The sequence below is a fragment of the Aulonocara stuartgranti genome (genome assembly GCF_965226115.1).
Source record: "Aulonocara stuartgranti genome assembly, chromosome: 1".
NCBI lineage: Eukaryota > Metazoa > Chordata > Actinopteri > Cichliformes > Cichlidae > Aulonocara > Aulonocara stuartgranti.
In genome coordinates this window covers 17,487,997-17,500,417 of record NC_138939.1, presented here as the reverse complement: position 1 = coordinate 17,500,417, position 12,421 = coordinate 17,487,997, and the positions used below count along the sequence as shown (strand labels likewise).

General features: G+C 43.3%; 1 protein-coding gene across 3 annotated transcripts in view; it reads right to left on the bottom strand.

Annotated features, from left to right (window-relative positions):
* gse1b (Gse1 coiled-coil protein b) overlaps positions 1 to 12,421 on the bottom strand; it is a 170,704-nt gene that overhangs the window by 118,920 nt on the left and 39,363 nt on the right. For 2 of the 3 annotated variants that reach the window (XM_082541729.1, XM_082541730.1), the window contains exon 2: positions 1,467 to 1,605. In XM_082541729.1, coding sequence (XP_082397855.1) covers positions 1,467 to 1,605 — 139 coding nt within the window. The remainder of the gene's footprint in view (positions 1 to 1,466; positions 1,606 to 12,421) is intronic. The other variant, XM_082541731.1, reaches the window with a different exon arrangement.

Here is a 12,421-nt window from a genome sequence, read left to right as displayed (position 1 = left end):
ATGGTTTCTGTAAACGACAACAGGGCACTCGTGGCTAAACAGAAATAGCCGTGGAAAAAAGAAAGCGAGGCCTGAGCAGGAAAGAGCAAAAGAGAGAGAGAGAGCTGAAGAAAGCGACAGTGGAAAAGAGGAGGATGAGATAAGAAACGTACAAAACGGTGATGTTTATTAGTGTAAACATTTCCATAAATAAAAGAGAGAAGAAAAAGGGGATTTTGCATTCAGTTAAAAGGCAGTTTGGCTAAACTGATGAGAGGAGGCAGCCAGCACTTTCTACATAAACACACTGAGCTCCAAACCCCTCTGTTGTGATGGCCTCCCCCAGGACATATAGTCACAATTTTTTTGTGGCTGTGCCTGCTTCATCATGACATCTTCAACCTCATTTTCCAGCATTACTTTAGCAGTCCCATCCTCTTAACCCTCGGGTCAAGCACCACTTAAATGCACTATAAAGGAGATGTGAACTGATGCAAAGCATACAATTTCAATAACTGATTGAAAAGTGTATTTGATTAATCTATCTAGAAGTAAATTTTCAAGTTAATAACAAAAAGGGTCTTTGTAAAAAAAAAAAAAAAGGTGGCTTTGTAGGTTTGCATTGCTGGTGATTTGGAGCAGCTGCTATAAAACAATGCACTCAAAGGATGGTGAAGAGATCAAACGCCTGGGACATTTGCAAAACAAACTGCAGACAAATCATCTTCACGTCCCATAATCTCACTCGGCAGATTGTATCGATAGATATTTGTGATGTGACACGATGGAAAAGAAGCCGTTAATGTATGACGCTTGGTGATACGTATTGTTGGTATACGGATGAGGTGAAATGGGGCTGTAAAGTGTAAAAAAGGCAGAAGTATAAGAGTACATGGTGGGACAAGCACGAAGAGAGGAAGTCAAAAGTAATTTTTGTCACTTTTCGGTTAGAGTGTCAGAACTGCCAAAGATCTCATTTCATTCACTCCGGGGGTCTCACCACTTCCTGTGTTGCTACATAGCAGGGTCACACAGATACCTCACACAGGAAAAAGTAAGCACAGATAAGTTGCTTACCAAGTAAAGAGTATATATTTCGAGGGTGTGGTTCATTCTAGCTGCAGAGTGTTTACTACTGAATGTTCTGAGTGACAGACTCTCGAGTAGTTCTGGCCACAGGAGACACACAGAGACAAGATCAACAAATGCAATATTAAACATATCAGTCAGTCAGATAATACTGCTAATGGCTGGAGAATGGCAAAAGGAAATTCGATTGAACTGCTTTATAGTGCAGTAAGCTCTGTAAAATCACAGTAGTGTTAAGTGAAATGCTTTGAATCACAGATCCCTGGTGCGTAAAAGACAAATAAAAGGCTTCAGTGTTTTAAGCAAAACAGAAAAACAACAAAGAGAAGCAATAGTGATGGAAATAGGGAAGACGGAAGCATAAAACCAGTGGAACAAGTGGGTTTTGCAATACTCACTGGAAAGCTGACGGTCTGCTCTTTCTGCCTCCAAGGTCAGTGGCCGAGGAGGAGTGTAGTCACCTGTAGTTTGTGAGGGCCCCGAACCTGCGTCCACTTCCTTACTGGCTCCTGCTGCAGCCTCAATCACAGTACTACCCTGAAACATAGAAAGACTGTTAGGGTACCGAGGTATAAGAGGAGTTTATTAAGTCTAAATACATTTCCTGGAATAACCATCAACAACAACTCAGTTTAAAGATTCTCCTCCTGTGAAAGTCACAATATGAGAGATGCTGTGGAAATGTTTGCAAAACATACTTGTTCTTACTTTATCAGGGCTAAAGCAGAAATACTGGTATTGTAATAAACTTTAAACAACAACAAGAGATTGATGGTGCAAATATAGCAATTAACTGCAGATCTATTTTGACTGCAAACATTTTTAGCTGCTGTCACAGCACTCAGATTTCTGCTATAAAAAGACAACAACCGAAGGGGGATGCAGCTCTGGGTGAAGAAATGTCCCTTCCCTGAAGTGACAGAGCTACAAAACAGAGAGACAGACAGACAGAATCAAAGAGCGAGACAGAGGGAGACTTTTCCTGACAGACCAAGTCTGTTTGTACGTGCTCTACTCTGCCCCCTTCCACAGCTGAAAGAGGAAAGATGGATGAGACATCAGCAGAGAGACAAGCTGACCATGAAAAGCAGAGGGAGAAGCAGAGGGTGGCTGTCAGCGAGGTGAGAGAGAAGAGTGGGAAAGACTTTAAAAAAAAAAAAAGAAAAGAAAAAAAGACCATGATGGCTCCCTCCATTGATGAGTAGCAGAGAGACAGGCAGGGGAGGTGCAGCACATCTTAAGACAAAAAGGCACCCTGGGCTTATGAAATATACATAGCTCTCAGCTGGAGACAGAGACACGGAGCGACAGAGCAGAGGAGGGCCCTGAAGACTGACGAGACTCCACTACCCCTCCTAAACACACACTGCTAAAAATAAAATACACAGACACATTCCTAATGACTTCTCATGAGGAGCCGGGGGGAGTAGTTAGAGTCTCTTTTTCCTCCTTTATTTAAGTGTGTGTGCTCGCCTGACTGACTGCATGTATTCACAGACATTTGTTGATGTTTGTGAAACATCAAGGTGCGTCAATGCTTCCTCCTACAGTTACAAGTTGAGTGGGCAAACCCAAAACGGTAAATATGACACAACAAACTGACAAGTGCTTTGGCAGTTGGCCTGTATGTAAATTCGCATACTGGTCAGGGGATTTTTTGTTAGCTCAACCGCTTCTCTCAAATCTGCCCACGGGCCTTCTTTTCAGGCCCAGACAGCTGCCTGTGCCACACTAGCAGTTAAAAACCATTTCAAATACACCTCACTTAACAATACATTCACCCTTTGTTCAAGCCAATGATTCACCTCTCCTATGCACTTTTGGTTATGGATATGCCACTGAGGTATTAGGATTCTCATCCCATTGTATTTTTGTGCACCTGTCTAACCTGCAAGAATGTCACTGGGTATTTTGACTTCTTTGCTGCTTTATTATATCTTATCTTAGCCTCTTCATCAGGCATGTTGGGTATGCTTTAAGGCTCTACACACCTTAAAAGCAAAGTAAGGGGGAGGACAGTGCAGGCAAATAGTCATGTCTGAGCCCGTGGATTAACTCTACTCCAGACAACACACACAACAAACATGCTCACGTGTTTCCTAACCTTTTCTGCCACTCACTCTCTTTCATCAGCCACTTTGGTGTCTTTTTTTCTTGTTTAAAAGGCACAAGTAAATGGCTTATTTATGAACTCCCTAAAGTGGATGTAAAACTATAAAAAAAGAAAGGAGAAGGGCACAGAGAAGCAGCTAGCAGGGCATGAACTTTTATATCTAGTCAAGGACATTAGCCTACATAATTTAATTACTCAGATATTGTTTCTTTTCTCATCCGCTAAACTGGATGGCAGGAAGCAGCACTTAAAAATCCAACCCTCAAAGAAAAAGCCAAGATAACAGGACTCATTGATGCTAATTTAGATGTTGGCATCAAAGGCTTAAAATGGCTCAGTTGGACCCAAAATATTGGGAAGCTATATATTTTCACAATGTCTTGGTGACACAACATAACCCTGTGACAGCAGCAGAAGTGCTTTCATACACAGCTATAAGCTAAGCAAAGTGTTACCTTCTCAATGACTAGCAAATAATGTAGCGATTCATGATTTGTTCTTAATCCGTTTAATGTGTTGGCATGCTGATATTTGTTAATACATATTAACTGCAAAGTGCAGCTAGGGCTAAGGAATTCTCTGTGACGCATGTCTTTGTTTGTTCCCAAGGTGTCACACAAATTGAAATGATGGGAAATTTAAGAGGAAGACAATTGATTGCACATCCAACCCAACCCAAGCAAAAGCTTAATTTATTTTTACAAAAACTACAAGTAACTACCTCTTAGTGCCTCGCCAACTCCATCAATCACTAAAACAGTAAATCTGAATCACACATTTATGCTGCATTGCCAAAAATAAGAAAGAAAAATGTGCCCGCATAAATAAAACTGATCTAAAGCTATATAACCACTCTTTCATTTGAAGAGCTGTGCCTGAGTGTGCATGCACACTTATGTTGACATATGCTTTCTGAATAGACCAGAAATAGACCAAGGCCATTTAAGATGCAAAGCAGGAGTCAGGAGGTGAAATGAGAAAGATCTACAGAGGTAGTACTAATTGAGGTTAATTCCAGAGTTCAGCATTATCTCTCTAATCGGTAAGGAGGGTGTTAGTAATGGATGATGTCACAGGACATGGAGAGAGCCTGCCAGCACAAATCACTTGCAGTGTGAAGTATAGTACGCCCTCCAAGGATCACAAGACATTAGTAGCTGAGAGCAGATCTTGATAGGCAGCTAAAGATAAACAGTCCAGAGGGTACGCAGGCTTACATGTAGAAAAGTGTGCATGCTTGTGTGCCTCTATTACTGTCTTAGAGAAAAAGGCTTTTCAGTCAAGAGAGCCACAACCTCTGCAGTTATCTGCCTGTCTTAACCTACATATCACCTGTCAGCTTCTAAACAGCGTTCACAACCTCTTGCACGCATCCACTCACCTTGTTCTAGAGTCTGTATCACTTCTTCTAAGTGAGACGCAGGGAGTGATGAGGCAACACATGTGCACATCACTCAAAAAGACATTTAGCCTTTGATAATTACTCTCTGTCTCTCTCATCCACACTCACTGTGGGCTAACTCAGGCCTCTTCGGCGAGAAGCACTTTAGTCACGTCCGCACCATCAATACTTAAACCCTGCACAACATCTGCAGTTCAGCACCTTCCAGATTCATTAAGGAGGAGGACTGGGGGGGGGGAGACCAAAAGGATACGTCAATAAGCAAAGCTGGTGTGCGCACATTTGTGTGTGTGTGTCACCAGGGTGCAGGGCCATCCTTAAGCACTGCTGACAGTCTAGACAGGAAATACACTTGAGGATGTCAATAAGTTAGTCAGCGGGAATGACGAGAGATCAATACTAACACAGGATGATGTCAGTGGCTGCAGATGAGATCACCTGAAGCATCAGGTATGAGGATCGACATTAGATGTGGCTTGATATAAAATTAATGGTATTATCACATAGTGTGGGTAAGAGAGAAAGTGGGTGAACATCATTTTTTCTTTTAATTACTCATGACATGCTAATCTACAAATACATGAAGATATAACTGATACTGAATCCAGACTTTTGAAAGACTTTCAAGTAACTGAAGAAGCTTCTCGGATGAAACTCAAAGAAGTCCTGTCGCTTTTCTTTCCAAGCTCTTTAGACTAAAAACACAATTCCACTTATTGTCTTTATTACCCTGGCATCACCGGTTAAATCACAATTGTGTTGAATCGTTAAACTTTCTAGAGCAAAGGAAATATTTCATATGAAAATGCCACGGATTAAAACTTCAACATTTTTGGGAATCAACACCTTTAAGTTGCATAAAGCGATTCTCCCTTGAGATCTGTGAAAACGATGAGATGATGCTGATTTCACCCACGGGACATGACTGCTTTATATCACATTGCCTTTCTTGCCGTGGCTTTTGGCGTGAGTGTCTGCGTGTGTGCGCACGCCGCTCGATGTGTGTTTGCGTGTGTTCTCAGCTCTACTGACATTTCCTCAAACGTGGTTGACATTTCCAGGGGATTTGAAGACTTGATCCCTTCTGTGTTTGAAGAGCTGTGTGCTGCCCTCCTCACAGCACCGAAGGAAACGCTGCAGCAGAGCCAGCAGCATGCCCTGCCTTCAGGGCTTTAGTCTACAGCATTTGGAGCGGCCCGTCCTCATTCACCCGTAGTGTGATCAGGAGAAGACCTGCACTATACATTGCCTGCCTTTTAGAGACGACTGGTTCACTGCTTGGTCTTTTCCTTAGTCTTGCTGTTTTCCCCTGAGGTGTGGAGTGTTTCTGCTTTTCTCAACTGAGGCAGATAAGCTATAAGCAAAAGATATGAGAGAAGAAAGTAGATAGAGATAGTGTGGGAGGGAGTGAGAGGGAGAGAAAACAAGAATGTGTGATGGAGAGAGGGAGAGATCCGTTTCTCCTGCTACAGGCTGGTTAGTGGAGCGAACTGACACAGACTGACATCTCTCTTCCACGGAGACTGAGTTAAAAAGAGCTTGGCTACTCTTTGTCCATTACTCTCTCTCACTCTCTCTCTTTCTCCAGCTTTCCCACTTCTTACTCTTTCAGATGTCCAACCCTCTCTCTCTTTCTCCTTCTCTCTCTGACCACCCCGAGGCTCCCGTGTCTTGCTTTTTCTGCCTGGATGGACTGTGCAGCAGTCCTGTCCTAGCCTGGGGCTCAAATTACACCCTACCGCCCTGTGTTAGCCTCACATGCGCGCGTGCACGTGCACACACACACACACACGTATGTACACAAGCAAAATGCACAGAAGCCCATACGGTAGCCGCGAGGAGGCCCAGGGCCCAAACACAGGTCAGGGCTGGGTCAGTTAAAGGCAGATGGACAGCAAACCCAAATGAATCAAGCCTCACACCAAGTAAAATAAATTCATATTTGATAGTGTGTGTAAGTGTATTTAAACACTAATAAAAACATTGATCTTGTGGCATAATAAAAAAAATATGCCTGATATTCAAATAACCGTGAAATGAGAAGACTCTATGTCAAGACCACGTCTTGCATGGTCAGTTCAAAGTCATCCTGTCATTACCACAAACCTGAAAACTGATGTTAGGTATGATCTTGGTCTCCTGTCCTCAGCAAACACCTTAAGCACCAGACTAAATCAGCATTATGTCTTTAACCAAACTACATCTTTATGGCGCACAAATAAAGTAAAAGTAACTCCCCAGGACCATAAGATCCTGTAGGTCAGATGATTTGTGTGTGTGTGCTGATCTGACCTCACTATCTCCCTGCCCTTCAAATGTCAGTGATGTCATGGTTGTAAAAGATGTGTTTCCTGATGGAGAGCGGAAGGGAAGCATTCAGTTGCTTCCTGGGTCTATTTGTCCCTAGGAGCAGGATGCAGGGGTACAAGTGACTCAATAACAATGTGTCACTTTATTGACCCCCATGTAGGATACACAGTATCACCCCCTTCAAGGCAAGTCATACTACACTGCTGAGCAGGAGCAGGGGAGCATTCAGATTTAGTGCTTATAGTACTGCATATATGGTACAGACAAAAGCATGTATAGTTTATTTTACTCCCTCCTGTTGCCCTTCATAGTTTATCTCCAAAATTCAAAGTCAAAGTTACAGTATTGCACTTCTATTTCAGTTATTTGAACTGAGGCTTAGAAAGGTTAAACCTGCAGTTAGGTCTCAAGCTGTGGGTTGAAAACAAACTAGATGGGTGTCAATAAATCAAGAGAAATGCTGCTTTACGGCAATGCAGTGTGTCCTTGAGTTAATGTATCAAATGCTACATGAATGCAATCCATTTTTCTTCAGCCTCAGTCACAATGCTCTAACAACAAAATATCATTCATATGCCAACACGCAAGCATGCACACACCCAGCTGGGCATAATGCAGGACTGCATCCTTCTCTCAAATCTGTTGGGATCTCTAGAAGGAAGAGGGTAAGTGCTATTGATTGGCTTCTTCCTACTTCAGTTGGCTGTCGGACTGAAAACAAGCTTGACCATTTGACAGTATACTTATTTTTTTTAAAGTGTAGCTTAACTACATACACAGTTAACGCACATGGAACTCATATTTCCATTCATCTAGTACAGAATCAGAATCAGGTCCCTTGTGTTTACATGAAAACAAAGTACTTAAAATTATGTTAAAATCTATTTTTAAGTGAAAGTGTGACAGAAAAAAAGCAGTTTGTAATCATTATATGAATAAATTTAATTAAGAAACCAGGCAATGGGCTCATGATCATTATCTACATACGTTTTGGATCAGGCTGTTCTTTAAAATCACATCATGAAACGCATCTATACTGCAGTTGCCTGTTCTGCTTGTATACAGGTACCAAGAGAAGCCAACATGAAGACAGACACTTGGGTCAATATAAAACACTCCTCTGGGCAGCACTGTGACATTATGAATAGAAACCTTTGGTGTTCGATGGTATTTTGATATGAAGCAAAACAAAGCTGCAAGGATACAAATCAGACAGAGATAAAGTCTATAAAAAGACACTGATGGTGACAGATAGGCTGCTCACTGTGGCTTAAAAAATCAAAGGGAGGGTTGGAAGCAGTGGTAAAGGGGTATGCACATATGTGGGTGGACTAATGACACTACTTTAAAAAACAAAACAAAAACAGCCTACGTAAAGAAATGATCTACAAGTTATCATTGCACACCTCATTGAGAGAGCAAGAAATTAACTGGTCTCTAAAACTAGCTTCCTAAAATAAACGAACTCTTTAGTTACATGTGCACAAATGCCTCAAATAAGATGTAAATAAAGCAAAAACCTTGTGAAAGCGAACAATCATCTCCACAACTGACTCAGCTGGTCAAATGATATACTGTGCAACACTGGAAAATTTAAGTATAACAGTTATATTAAATTACATTTAAGGTGCAATTATGACTCAGAGAAACAGTCAGCACATTCAGTAGTGTTGTAAAATCAGTTTCACTCTGTTTTCAGTCAAGTGAAGTATGCACAAGTTGTAAAAAAAAAAAAGAAAAGAAAAGAAGGAAAAAGAAAAGAACAAAACACAGTGATTCGATTTATCTACCCGTGATTTATCCCATCATATCTAAGGTTCAATATTAACCATGTTAGCATTTAAATGTCTTTTTTTATGTGCAGTCTTTATTGCACCATTTACTGGGAAATGTGAATGGCTGGTGTCAGCCAAAAAAAAAACACCCACTGCTGTGCTCATATATCTGTTGTCAGGCGCCAAGAAAATATATACAGTAGGTAATATATACAGCAGAGCACAGCAAAACAACTCTATTCTCCAGAGAGAGAAGAAAGTAGGGAGACAGCGAGAACAAGATAGAGAGAGATATACTGATAGAAGGAGAGAGAGAGAGAGAGAGAAACACAAAGGGCTGTTTTCTGCTGGGTGGGTAAAGTGTGTCCAGGGGGCAGCTGAGTGAGCACACACACAACACAAAGTCTGTCATTAGTTCCAGCTTTCTGCAGACACAACAAACCGTGTGTGTGTGTGTGCATATGACAGAGAGAAAGAGAGAAGGAAAGAGAGAGTGACAATGCATCCATGTGCGCCGCTGGGTATGTGTAAAGGTTTTGTGCATGTGTGTGGAGTTTTAGACATTGACAAAAGCCTGTGTTGTTGAGCTTGTCCTCTCTGATGTACTGCTCCTTCAGGATCACAGGCCTGTGCAGTCAATACTCGCTCTGCGTGGCTGTGCGGATGTGTGCGCGTTAGATTAGTCACAATCCTCCTTTCTCCTCTTTTCATCTTCTCCTCCCCTCTTCTCTCTCCATCCTCCTCTCAGTGTCTTCCTCTGACACTGCCACACACACTGCCTCCTATCTACCAGCTGCCACTATGCAGCCATTCGTCAGAGCTACGATTAGCGAGCGGAGGAATGTCATGTAGCTGCAGCCGACTTCTCACCCCGACCCTGACCTTTCACCTCTGGGTGACCCCTGACGACCCGGAGCAGGAGCAGCTGCTTTTACTCTGTGATGACATGCTCCATTAGGCCTGACACCTGCTGCTACACGTATCAAATCACTGTGACACACACACACAGTCTTGCACACACACACACACACATAGAAACACACACACACAGAAATACATACAATTTGTACACACAAAGATGCAAAAAAATGGGTGGTAGGAGCAAGATTCACAACAGTTACTTATGCACAGGCATACACAAACACAATGGCCTTTGCACATGCTAATGTCGAAAGGCGGCCCTCTTATGGGATTACACAGTCATTACAGAGAGGGGGTCATGAGGGGCACCTGTAGCTGAGCGGCTCCACAGTCTATTAGGATCCAGTGTGTGTGAAAAACAGAGAGAGAATAAAAGAGACCAAATATGTAGTATATAAATTGAGGTATAAGCAGGACTAGAGTAGTGTTATACAGCCAACACTAGCACCATTCAGTGCATATGTTCAGTGTGCAATAAGACCTTCTTTGTATGAATGAGTGTTTCTGTGTGTGTGTGTGTGTGTGTGTGTGTGTGTGTGTGTGTGTACGCGCCCATGTCTGTGTGTGGGCCCCAGGCCGACTCTGACAGCTCAGTGGTAGCCATCTGCTGGCAGTCACACCAGGAGAAAGCAACCGCAGCCAAACAATGGAGAGCAATGACAGGCCAGGATTTGTGGGTAGTTTTCTATATGTGTGTGTGCATGCATGCGTGTGTCGTGGGGGGTTCTGTGTGTATTTTAGTGTGGTGTGCGCGCTTTCCCTTCAAAGATCCAAATGAGCCCCTCTCTATGAGCATGTGCAGAGGGGCGTGGCTGTTGTTGATAGGCTGTCTCTGTTACCAGGCGATAGATTAACGAGCCCAAATGGCCATCTGAGGAGGATAGATAGCATGGGCGAGTGTGGGCTCACTTCATCTGCCTAGTCTATGTTTATATGTCCGGCCAACCCTTTTCTCTTTAATCTCCTTTATCACTCCATATCCTTCTCTGTGTAAGATTGAAGTTCATACATAAAAAACCCACAAAAAATAAAATGTTAGGTGGATGTGCACGTACTGCACTTTGGTGCACACATGCACAATTTACTCGCACATAACATCAAAGACTTTCTTTGTATATCCATCCAAAAAAAAAAAAACTGTTTGTCTCTCTCGCTCCATCTGCAGGTAGAGTGTCATCATGAATGTAGACAGATGGTTTGGTGTTGGAAGGAAGCTGGCTCCCTGGATTTGACACAGCAGTCTGAGAGCAAGCAGCATCCAGCTGGGTAGAGGCCTACACTGCCTTCTATAAAGAGCTTGCCAGGTGGCCAAGAAACAGGCTGCTGGGCTCCTGCAGCCACTACACGCATTACCCTGTAGTCACTATTCTGCTATTATATCACCAAACATGACACAGAGCTGTTTTTGACACAGACCAACAAATAAGTCAAGACCACAAGTCAGAAGCAGATAAACTGAAAAGCAAAACGCCAAAATGGAGGGGAGAAATGGCTGATTATGAAAAGAATCCTTCTCCCTGCACTCCATTTGACCAAGTGCACTGTCTGTGTTGTGTGTGTTGCTTTGGCCATCCATGCCGTTGGATGGCAGCACTTCAAAGGCAGCCATCAGCAAGTTCCTTCTCTTCCACCTCCCGCTGTTGCTAGTTTGTGTGTATGTTTGTCAATGTGTGCATGTGGAGCAGTGCCTCCTGTAGCTGGGGGCTACTGGTGATCACCACTACCGCAGCGAGGCTGGCATTGCATGCCCGCTGGCACACTAACAGGGCACACCTATTTACACAAACCCAGACTGAATGGCAGGCATTGTCTGGGTGAGAATGCAACACTTAAGCTTCTGATTAAGGCAGAACAAAACCCTGAGGGGCAAGAGTGGTGAATGCAGGGAGGGAGAGAGCCAGAGAGGGAGAGGGAACGAGATGAAGGGAGGCAGGAAAGCGAGGCTCTATAAAGGGGGATCTCATCTACTGTAGCTGTGGGAAGGTGAGATAGGAGGGGGAATTTGAGAGAGGAAATGAAAAGAAGGAGGCGAAAAAGGCGAGAGGGCAAGAATTGGCAGCCATGTAAGGGACTCAGAAAGGCAGGCATGGGAAGTGAGAAGAAGAGGAGGTAGGTGAGGATGAAAAGCAGTGGTAGGAAGGGAACCAAGAGGGAGGCAGGGAGGAAAAGGGGTGGTGGGGGGATGAGCAGGGAGGCAGGCTTAGGAAGAGATAAAAAGACAACACAGAAGGAGCCAAGCAGTGAGGCAAAGAGGGAGAAGACAGAAGGAGCTGCTGTCGAGGTATCCTCACTGATAAGGATGAAGTGATGTTGCCCTATAATAGCAATGAAAATAGACAGATAGCGCCCTCCAATGGTGCTCGTGCTCTAGTAATGCACTCTAAATCCTGCCCCCTCTTGTTCAGGGACTGTACTGCAAATAAACAAGAGTAGCCAATTCCAAATCAATTAAAGTGGTAACACAGTCATTTAAGCTGCTTTCTAGCTGGTTCTCAAACTTGAATTTGACACCAAGGATGGATGAGTTAACAAAAAAGATGTAATATTCACAGAAAGCATGTAAAGCTTCTTCATTCAAAACAGTTCAGACACACATGAAATTCTCTGTTTATGCATGTGTGTGTGTGTGTGTGTGTGTGTGTGTGTGTGTGTGTGTGTGTGTGTGTGTGTGTGTGTGTGTGTGTGTACAATTAGCAGCACCTTGGCAACGTATGGGCAAAAACAGAATGCGTACGACAAGGGGTGAGCTACTCCCTGAATGTGTGTGTATCCTAGCAACAAGACAGACGTAGTAGCAGAGCAGTGAGCATCTGGCAGCATGGGACACAGAGG